At 37.1% G+C, this 12,190-nt stretch overlaps 1 protein-coding gene across 1 annotated transcript; it reads left to right on the top strand.

The window, feature by feature from the left end:
* The first annotated feature begins 229 nt into the window (after positions 1–229).
* On the top strand, positions 230–1,369 carry LOC111404714 (protein FAR1-RELATED SEQUENCE 5-like). The gene has a single exon (XM_023033481.1). It carries the CDS (start codon positions 230–232, stop codon positions 1,367–1,369), a length of 1,140 nt encoding a protein of 379 aa, XP_022889249.1.
* Positions 1,370–12,190: the final 10,821 nt, after the last annotated feature.

Consider the following 12,190-nt stretch of genomic DNA (forward strand, 5'->3'; position numbering starts at 1 on the left):
TTTCAATTGTTGTGTTATAAAATATTTCATTGTTATATGATGTTTTGCAATGCAATTGCTTTTTCTATTGTAGGGAAAGATATTTCGGAACACGTGGACAACATTACTCTGGTGGAGTCCGATAATGAGAATATGCCTCATAGTATGAATTTAATGGAGAATGATATGTTAGGGGGAGATGTTGCGAAGGTGCCTGAGGTGCCTGAGGTGGTTTGAAGATGAAAATAAAATGTTTGAATTTTACAAAAGATATGCTTACGATATAGGTTTTCCAGTGAGAAAAAGGAACTCAAAAAAGGACGACGACGGAATATTGAGATATATTACATTTGTTTGTAGTCGTGAAGGGAAAAGACGTAGAAATACAAGCAGTACTTTGAAGCCGCAACCAACCATTCAGAGTGGGTGTAACGCCAGGATCACCGCATCTTCAAATATCTACGGGGTATGGAGAATCAACACAGTACACCTTGAGCACAATCATAAAACAAGTCCTTCGAAATCCAGGCTATATCGATATAACCGAGAATTGAGCGCACATGTTAAACGACGGCTTGAAGTAAATGACATTGCTGGAATTCCACTGCACAAAAGTTACAACTCTACTGTCGTTGAAGCTGGTGGATACGAGAATATGACTTGCATTGAAAAGGATTGCCAAAATTATGTCGAACAAATTCGACATCTAAGACTTGGAGAAGGAGACGCCGTAGCAATACAATCATATATCTCGAAAATGCAAGCGCAGTGTTCAGGTTTTTACTTCAGTATGGATTTGGATGAAGAGTTGCGACTAAAGAATGTTTTCTGGACAGATAATCGGAGTAGACAAGCATATAAGGAGTTCGGGGATGTTGTCACAATTGACACCACGTACCTCACAAATAATTATGACATGCCTTTTGCCCCTTTTGTTGGTGTGAACCATCATGGACAATCAACTCTCCTAGGATGTGGTTTATTATCAAACGAGGATACAGATACATTTGTTTGGCTATTTAGGACATGGTTGGAATGCATGCACACCCAAGCTCCGAATGGGATAATTACAGATCAAGCTAGAGCTATGCAAAATGTAATTACGATAGTGTTCCCAAACACAAAACATCGATGGTGTTTGTGGCATATTTTGAAAAAGTTGCCGGAAAAGTTTGGATATCACGTGGACAAGGGTTCAATATTTGCTACTATACACGCGTTGGTATATGATTGTCAGTTTATTGAAGAATTTGATAGAGGCTGGATAGAGATGATCGAAAAGTATAATTTGTATGATAATGAATGGTTGGCTGGTCTATACGACAACAAGGAACGTTGGGTTCCTTGGTTTTTGAAAACCACATTTTGGGCAACGTTCCTTGTTTTTTGAAAACCACATTTTGGACAGGGATGTCAACCACGCAACGTAGTGAGAGTATTAATGCATTCTTCGATGGTTATGTGCATTCGAAAACAATGTTAAAGCAATTTGTTGAACAATACGAACGAGCTTTGAGAAATAAAGTTGAGAAGGAGTTTCAAGCAGATTTCAAATCTTATTCGCAAATGATACCCTGTGCAACGCACTATGAAATGGAGAAACAATATCAGGCGGTGTACACAATATCAAAATTCAGGGAAGTTCAAGAGGAGTTTGTGGGCAAGGTGTATTGTGATCTCATTTATGCTTCGGAGGGATTCTTAGGAATGACGTATGAGGTACACGAGGATGTCGTATATGAAGAGCATTCCAAAAAGAAAACCGTTTTCGTGTCATTTCAAAGAGACAAATGTGAGTTTACTTGTAGCTGCCACTTTTTTGAATTTTGAGGAATTATTTGTAGATATGCTATTGCAGTTTTGATTCGCAACAACGTAAAAAAAAGTGCCGGACAGATATATACTAAAGCGCTGGCGACGAGATGTGAGTAGAGCACACACAAGAGTTGCAGTGAACTATGCCGGATTGGTTTGTACTCCGGGACAATTGATGTTTGATAAAATGTGTCAGCGTTTTGCTACATTAGCGAACATGACTGCAGATGATTCATTAAGGGCCAATGCTATACTCAATTGGATTGACATGCAGTGTGAGCAGACGATGGCGTCGAAGTCTAGTCATGGTAGTAATGTTATCCCATTGCACATTATGCAAATATCCTCTAGGGTTGATGCAACACAGGGAACTGGAAGTGATAGCGTGCGTGATCCAGAATGTGCGAAAAGAAAGGGTAGACCTAGGAAACTTCGTAAGAAGTGTCCTTTGGAGTCAAGTTCAAAGAAAGTTAAGGTAATTCCCACAATATTTATACCCACATTATGTGAAGTTACTACACATGATATATAATTCCCAAATTTTTGTAGGTAACTTCAAGCTCGAAAAAAATTACGAGACCAAAGGTCAGGCAAAGTAATATGGAAGATGTTGGTTGCCGTATTTAGGCCCCTCAACAAGCACAAGTAGCCATGCAAATACCGTTATCATATACACAACTCTTACTGGTTAGTTATGTATAAAATTATCATAAGTTCCATACATATACGATTTACTTCAAATTTTATTCATGTAGGGTGACAACCAAAGTGTTGAATTCACGCAACATTTACATGCCTCCAATTGGATGCATCCATCTTCAACTAATCCGACATTGACTCCACAAGGTAAATTAGTGCAGATTACATAACATGTAATCTGTGTTACTAGATGCTGGGTTATAATGAGGGAACCTCTTGAACCAATTTATCAAAAATGTATACGCGTCCCCAGCTGCAACATAACAGAATATTGAACTAGGATTACAAAGTTTTATCCAATTAATATTGGGAAAAATAGAGCAGCGACTTTGAGTTGATAATTGAAAAAAATTCCTTTTGCTAGATATTTATTCGACTAAAAATTTCAGAATATGATCTTAGTTAAATTGAAGAAGTGAGAGCATGGTAGAGATAATTATCAAACTGGAAAATATTTCCTTTCTATTAGCATCAAAATTGTGCCTAAATAATTTTTTATTAGCTCATTACATTTTTTATTAGCGTCAAAATTGTATATTTGTGCCTAAGAATTCTTGACTTATTATTTCCATCTCATACTATAGTGGATCATCCACAAGTTGGGGTATACAACCGGTGCATGATGATGTTGGTGGTAGAAGACCAACTTTGGATCTACATGATGGAAGAGTTAGTAATGCACTTGCAGATGTTGGACATTCTTTAACATTTGGGGAGCAACTATAGTTCGCTTCATTTTGATATCTACTTGCCACAGTTATAGTTTTTGTAAATAAGAGCACCACGACGACACCTTCCACCAGCCTTCCCAGTGGCGGTTCGCCTGTCATCACAACTCTTTCCACAAGCGTACTAGGTGGTGGTAGCAATGGCCTAGGCCCTTCTAGTATCAACAATGACATTAGTGATGCCGAGATTTTACTAAGAAAAAACAGCCTCTTTCCCTCCATTATCGCCCTATTTTTGGGACTCGTTTTCTTGTGTGCTTGAAGAAGAAAGATGAATGACTCTTAATGGGAGGTGATGATGTGCAGAAATGAACATGCATGTGAATCTATATTTTAAGACAACCTTAATTTTTTTTCTTCTGTGTAGTTACGGTCTTCAAATTTCCTTCAGTGTAGTTGCTGTTTGCTAGTCCACATATGCTATATGATAACTGGAGGTCTGTTAATTAATAGTATGGGTTTTTCATTAATTCTTCTCAGGACATCTCTAATGGTACACCAAATTGGTATACATCAAATAATTTTATCAATTTGGTGTGATGAATAATATATTTTAGGATAAAGCTTGGTGTACATAATTTCTAATCCTCCATGAAAAGTAAGAAATTCCGCAGTTCTAATGTGATTTTGGCTAGATTAGCATATCCAAAAATTCCGCAGTGATTTTGAAGAAAGGCAATATCATGAATTGGGTGAATGTGGGAAAAGAAAGGGTGCTAATGAACTTCTTACTTTGGGTGTATGTGGATTAAGTGGTATTAATATACATTATGAATTATTACTCACTTATTAATCTGTTGGTCAAATTGAGAAAAATTGAAAGTTTCTTTGTAAATTTCAGAATGTGCCTTATGTTTTGGGAAAACGGTTGACTTTGGAACTCAATTCATGTGTAATCTTCTTCAGAAGTTGGTAGCGACATACAGTTGGAGAAGCTTTACACAATGTTATTGCAAAGTGGTAATTATGCAAATACAATTTCTAGCTCAATGCAAAAGTATTACAATCCATTATCACTGGAAGAATCTGAAACTAGTGCGTTAAATCAACTATACTGAACAGACGAGGCAGCAAGGTCAGTTTCTGGAATTTACGAATTGTTAAAGCATTCTTAAACATCCGATGCACACTACAAACATAACTATGAATCTACTGAGTTACATTGTCAGGAAATTACAATTACAATACGGATAAACAACTTAGGCACTTGCTCTTCCATTGCGTATTTTCACCTCCACCTTCACAGATATCTCAACTTCTTTTTCATTAGTTAGGCGGCAACGTTTTTCGAATAGGTTAGATAAATCATCCGCTGCTGCGTTCACCACATTATTAAAACTTGATGCACTACTAGTTTCTGTCCCTCCAACTCACTCCCAATATCCGCATTTGACGCTGCAAGTATTGAATAGTCGACCTTGGTTTTTCGTTTTCTTCTCAACCTCAAAACACTTCACGAAAGCATACTTGCACCACGGACAGGGGCGTTTGTTCAGGCATTCAACAAAAAAATACCCTTCCAGCCTACAGCTATGGCACACTCTGTAATTCTTTCCTCTCATGGTAATCTGGGATTCATCCACATAAATCAACACACAATGATCAAACGGAGCAATAAGCTATATTGTTAAAGAGGGAATCATACAAATGAAAGAAATGCAAGCTATCCTTTTAGCTAATTTCTCATCAGTATGTATGATTCAAATTAAAGGTTTCAATTCAATAGCATTGGGTATACATACATTCAGCATTCAAATATAAAGATTATAGGATGAACGACGAAATCTTCATATATATGTACCAAGTTTTGTCGTGTCGAAGAACTGGAAACAGTTTAAGTGAAATAAAATTTTCTCATGTAGTCCCATCTTCGCAACAACATTTAGTCTAAATAATTCGCTACCTTCAAAACAAACAAGAACAAACTAGCCAAGTCTAATTTTGCAAAGTGAATCTCTTCTCGTTAATTTTTTTTTGGTCAATCTTAATTATTCAAATCAAACATTAATGCTAAAAGATACTGTTAAGATCCGGACCCATTTATGCCGTTAAAAAACTCCTCTGACGTTGGTTTTTCTTGCAATATAACATTCTTAGAGAAACAACAAGAGTAGTTGTGCCATAAAATCACTTTAAAAGGAACCACAATAGCACTAATAATGATTCCATCGCAGATAAACCTTAACTAATTAAGGTTAGAAAATAATAAAATTGTCACCCAAAAGTTAAGCAAATCAAATTATTACGAAGGGACATTCAATGCATTCTAATTAGTGTACCAAAATATGAAGCACTCCCAATTAATTTTTTAGGAAACCATTTCTCAGGAACTGCTTTCTCCTCCTACTCTGAATTGTTTAATTTATCTTTGTCAAGTCTCTCATTTTGAAAGTTAATTTCATATTAACCTAATCAACAAAGAAGGAAACAAATTGAAACGGGTTATGAGCTGGGGCATCATTTTGTAAAGTTGCTATTTTCGCAATAACCGGCTAGAAACATGAAAACCTGTCCCTTTTGTTCGTCAGATTCCCACAAGCGTACAGGTTCATTGTACAAGTAATAATCGTGATGAGAGAGTTATCGTCCCACAGGGAATAAGGATCAATTTTAGCATATTTGATATAGTTAATTCGTATTTGTAACAGAAAAAAACGATCGAGGGAATAGCTAAATAGTTTTTATAACTAAAACTTGTGAAAATAATTAAATTTGGTTTAAAAATTCAAATGTGTAAACGTATTGGATTTCCGACGCCATTGATTAATTCTTAGTTCTAATTCTCAACCAATAATAATTATCTCAATTTATGCAATTGCGACGATCGATAATTCCGTTTATTTATTTATTTATTATTCTTTCCCAAGATATAATAAACCTATGATTACCACGAGACGATCCTATTCATAAGTCAAATTCATATGGCAAACATGCATTGACAATTAGAATTATCATATAAGATCGCACACGCCACAAATACTATTCCTAATATTTATTGTTCATGTGTCCCAATAATAGTGTTATACCTATCGTGAGTTTTCCAACACTACGAAAAAGCAACTTATCATCCTAATGGTGCGCAAAAATTAGAACAATCTAATTAAGCATATTATTGGAATCACAACGCAATAATTAACATAAAAACATAGGTCTCGAATTAAAACTAATAATTAAACAATTTTGTCATCATCCAATACGTGAAAAGACTTAGCCTAACATAATGTTGAAATTAAAAACATAAAAGTTGGAAGATATCACCAAATAATAAGACGGAACGTGACTCATTTTTGTCAAAATAATTCTGCCGCCTTTTTCAATATCGTGATTCTGTCTCCTTTTCTTTTCAGCTGGTGCGTTTCTGAATTTTCTTTGCGTAATTCTCCGTGTTTTAATTCCTAAAGCAGCCGTTCTCTTGTCGTTTGCCAATTTCTGGTCTTGTCTTTGTTTTTGCATGTAATTATGTTGGCTGCCACTCTCTCCAATTTCCTCCAGCAGCCGACCAGTTTTTATTTTCCCAACTAATTCTAATCTCTGCTCGTGTTTTCTCCAATCTGCCGGCACCAATGTGTAAATACAAATAATAGAATTCAACCCCAGCCGGCAGCCCCCTCAATGTGTGTGAAAATTATAATCATGGCTCCCCTTTTTTTCTACATGTGTTTGTATATATATACCTCAACAAGTAAACCCTTATTGTAGCCCAATTAGGGGTCCAAAATAATATTAGATTTGAATTCCAGGACAAGTCCAATTGAGGCCCACGTAATAGTATTTTTCTTCAAGTCCTCAATTCTTTTAATGTGCAAAATTTGATCTCCAACTTCCATCCAACGTCCAACTTAGTCCACTACTTTAGATTGTTCCATTTTTCGCCCTTTTTGTGTCTTTCTTCAATTCTTCGTTCAAACATGAGTTTTACCTAAGAAAAATAATACAATAAAATTTTAGATCATATTATGCCAAAGAACAATAAAATTATATAGTTTAGAGCCCCGAATAAATGTATAAGATACACTTATCATATCACTTAAAGAGTTGAAGGCAATAATGATCTGGTACTTGAAAAAATCAGAAATGTTCTTGATTTACGAAGAAATCTTATTTCCTTAGGCATTTTAGATGATCTAAACTATGACATTGTGATCAATAAGAGATATATTAAAATCTTGAGGGGCTTACAATTGATTGTTGAAGCACCCAAGAGACATGGCCTCTACATTTTGCAAACACAAACATTTTTTATTCCACTTCAGCAGCAATCTCTGTTCAAAAGGATAAGTCACAAATATGGCGCAAAAAGTTGGGCCATATTAGTGACAAAGGGTTAAAAATTTTGAAAAAAAACAAGATGCCTTTGGAAAAGATAACATTAAGAAACTTATTTTTTGTGATCATTGCATCTTAGGCAAGCAAAATAGATTACCATTTTTACCTGGAATGTATAAATCTATGTCAATACTTGAATATTTGCATGCTGATCTTTGGGGACCAGCTTCTGTGGCAACTCATTTTGGTTTTAAATATTTCCTTTTGATCATTGATGATTTTTCAAGAAAGAATCAGATTTTAAAAATTAAATCAAAGTCTGACACTTTCAATGTTTTCAAAGAATGAAAAACCCTGATTGAAAATTAAACAGAAAAAAGATCAAAGTTTTTAGAATAGATAATGGCTTAGAATTCTGTGATTTTGAATTTGATTTAATAACCCGGGTCAAAAAGGCTTCGAAGAGAACAAAATTTTTTTCAAGTGCAACTTCATCCCTGATTGCTTTCTAAATAACCCCTGTAACGAGCTTTAGGCCGATGACTCCCAAGTCAGATGACTTTAGGGTATCAGGTTTTAAGATACCCTTGCAGGCTTAATTACTCGAGTCATAAAAACTTTAGAGAGAAGTTTTTAATTTCAAAATATCTGCCTTGATTAGTGCAATGCCCTTTATCATACATTCATTCAATCAAATCGACCTCCAACTCAAGACTTTTACCCAATTTTATCCTATTAGTCTAAGACAATCCACACATAAGTTTTCACACATGGAATCCTTGCCCATATCCGTATCTTCCTACAATAGCAAAATCACCCCCAAACTGTTCTAAATTTGGTCTAAGGATAAGTCATGTGTATGGTATGGATAAAGCGTCTATGTTCAACTAAATCAACCTATAAAGCATATGAATCAACTTATTTCATCACAATGTCAACTCAATTTCAGTGCATATATAATATCAAATTTTGCAAGTTCAAGCTTCAATCAGTCTAGCATGCTCCCTATCCATAGTTCATAAATTAACACCAAATCTCAAATGTAATCATCATTGTCAGCCAAATTGTGCAACCCACACAAGCACACAAACAAACAAAAATAAAAAAGTTAACTAATTTCTTTTTCTTTTTTTTTTGTCTTTTTTTTTTTTAAACATATGAAAAACAACACACGAAAACATACGAAAACCAAAAACACAAAGTGTTTCCCACCCCCAAACGTAAACCAGACATTGTCCTCAATGTCTTAAAACATAAGTAAAAAAATGTAAGGGGATGGGGAGGAAAAGGACGAAGGTACTCCCCGAATTTTTCTGTGGAAGGTACTGTAGGTGACGGCTAGACAATCTTTTTTTCATCATGCTTTCCCTTTGGTCGACGTTGGTCTGAGTGTTCCACGACGTCATGTTCCTGCATATGGCACTCATCAAATAGTAGAGATCAAAGAACCCAAAACCTATGTTACTTAGTCCAAACACTCGAAATAACCAACATTATATTTAAGGGCTTCAATGGAAACATGACCAGATGATGATAATGTATAAATGTAAACGTGCCTAAATCTAATGCAACTAACAATTAAAATAAATCTATATGCAATGCAATGCAGAAAACAAAATAACTAAAAGGTTCAGATATTGGGTTGCCTCCCAATAAGCGCTTTATTTATAGTCTTTAGCTAGACTTTGTTGTCCTGCTACTCTACATTGTCAAGTGGCACGGTTGTTTTCTCATTGGAATAGTCACCTCCCCAATACGCTTTCAACCGTTGTCCGTTTACTTTGAATCTTCTTTGTTGATCTGGAGACATCACTTCCACAACACCATATGGAAACACAGCTACCACTGTGAATGGACCCGACCACCTAGACTTTAGCTTTCCTGGAAAAAGCTTGAGGCGTGAATTGAACATCAACACTTGCTGACCAACCTCAAATTCTTTCTCCCTTATATGCCTGTCGTGCCATCTCTTGGTCTTTTCCTTGTAAATCTTTGCATTCTCATACGAATCCAAACGAAACTCATCTAGCTCATGAAGTTGTAGAACTCTCTTTTCTCCTGCTGCCCTCATATTGAAATTGAGTAGGTGTGTCGCCCAGTATGCTTTATGTTCTAACTCAACGGGTAGGTGACACGCCTTTCCAAATATTAGTCGATATGGAGACATGCCAATTGGAGTCTTAAATGCTGTTCTATACACCCAAAGTGCATCGTCCAATTTCTTAGCCCAATCTTTACGTGATGCACTGACCGTAGCTTCAAGAATATTCTTTAATTCCGTATTGGAGATTTCCACTTGCCCACTGGTCTGAGGATGATATGGAGTCGAGACACGATGTTTCACTCCATATTTGGCCAACAACGAAGCAAAGAGGCGGTTACAAAAGTGCTTTCCACCATCACTAATAATCGCTCTCGGGGTGCCATACCTTGTGAAAATATTTTTCTTCAGAAATTGAGTCACTACCCGACCATCATTAGTTGGTAAAGCCACAGCTTCGACCCACTTAGACACGTAGTCCACTGCCACCAGTATGTATTGTTGACCATAGGATGGAGGGAATGGTCCCATGAAGTCAATGCCCCAAACGTCGAATATTTCAACCTCCAAGATACCGTTCAAGGGCATCTCGTTCCTCCTTGAGATGTTTCCAGTTCTCTGGCACTTATCACAGTTCTTCACCATATAATGTGCGTCCTTGAACAGCGTAGGCCAATAAAAACCCGATTGCAGTACCTTTGCTGCTGTCTTGGTTGCTGCAAAATGGCCCCCATAGGTGCAGAGTGACATGATTCTAATACTTGATGTTGTTCTACTTCTGGCACACAACGGCGTATGATCTGATCTGGACCCCTTCTGTAAAGGATTGGATCATCCCAAAAGTAGTGTTTTAGGTCACTGAAGAATTTCTTCTTTTGGTGACTCGAGTATTCTGGTGGGATGATGGAGCGAGCCAAATAATTCACATAATCGGCATACCATGGCGTAGTGATAATCTGAAAGAGCATTTCATCTGGGAAAACTTCATTGATCTCCTCCGTAGGGTATGACTCATGTGATTCAAGGCAAGATAAATGATCTGCAACAACATTCTCGCTCCCCTTTTTGTCTCTGATCTCCAAATCAAATTCTTGCAATAGGAGTATCCATCGAATAAGCCTTGGTTTTGCGTCCTTCTTGCTCATTAGATATTTCAATGCTGCATGATCCGTATAACGATAATCAATGCAAACTCTCCACCCCGTGACTGTACGTGTAGGGATAAGCTCGTTATTTTCATTTGGAACCACGGTGATTCCTCCTTTTTTCGGTACGACCTGCACTGGACTCACCCAATGGCTGTCTGATATAGGATATACGATCCCTGCATCCAGAAGCTTTAATACCTCTTTCCTTACCACCTCTTGCATAGTCGAGTTTAATCTGCGTTGATGCTCGATTGAAGCTTTGTAATCGTCTTCCATCAGTATCTTATGCATACAAAGCGAAGGGCTGATCCCTTTTATATCCGATATCGTCCATCCTATTGCTGTCTTGTGCTTTCGAAGCACCCTCAGCAATTGATCCTTTTCCACTTCTGTAAGACTATTTGAGATAATTACTGGAAGTGAATTCTTTTCCCCCAAGTATGCGTAGCGAAGATGGGTTGGCAGTTGTTTGAGTTCAAGAGTTGGAGCTTGTTGTATAGATGATAAAGGTGTTGTAGGTCTTTCACCAAGCTCCAAACGCGGTTGCTTGAAGAATGGTGGTATGGCTGCCAAATAACGTGCACATTCTTCTGCTTCCTCTTTTTCTGATGGTAAATCTTGAGAATGTACTAAGCACGCTTCAAGCGGATCTTGAGGGTGATCTAGTTTGAATGTCTTTGACACCACTTCTTTTATTACATCAATCTGCATGCAAGAATCTGGTTCGCTCTGAAATCTGAAAGCTCGAAACACGTTGATTGTCAGTTCTTCTTCATTTAACCTCAATATCAACTGACCCTTTTGCACATCTATCAAAGCCCTTCCCGTAGCCAAAAATGGACGACCCAATATGAGGGGGACGTCTCTATCTTCTTCCATATCCAGAATAATGAAGTCTGCTGGGAAGATAAACTTGTCAACCTTCACCAAAATATCCTCACAAATACCACGAGGGTGTTTGATCGACCTGTCAGCCAACTGTAGTGAAACTGTTGTCGATTTTGCTTCCCCCAAACCTAGTTTCCGGAAAAGAGATAAAGGCATTAAATTAATGCTAGCTCCTAGATCACACAACGCCTTATCTATATACAAATTACCAATGTGACAAGGAATAGTAAAACTCCCTGGGTCCTTTAGTTTCGGTGGTAATTTGTGTTGGAGAATTGCGCTACACTCCTCAGTAAGCATGACTGTTTCATTGTCTTCCAGCTTCCTCTTATTTGATAGAATATCCTTCATGAATTTAGCATAGCTGGGCATTTGGGCTAAAGCTTCAGCAAATGGTATGTTAATATGCAGCTTCTTGAACACATCCAAAAATTTCTGGAATTGCTTGTCGAACTTATGTTTTTGCAATCTCTGTGGAAATAGGATTGGAAGAACATATGCTTTGACAGCAGCAGTTGCTTTCACCTGTGGACTATCTGATGACTCAACTTGATTTTCCTCAGCGGCCTTATCTAATTCATCCACTTGCTCCTCGTCCATGGTAGGTGCCTTTTCTATGACAGTTG

This window comes from Olea europaea, chromosome 11 (assembly GCF_002742605.1).
Source record: "Olea europaea var. sylvestris chromosome 11, O_europaea_v1, whole genome shotgun sequence".
Taxonomy (NCBI): Eukaryota; Viridiplantae; Streptophyta; class Magnoliopsida; order Lamiales; family Oleaceae; genus Olea; species Olea europaea.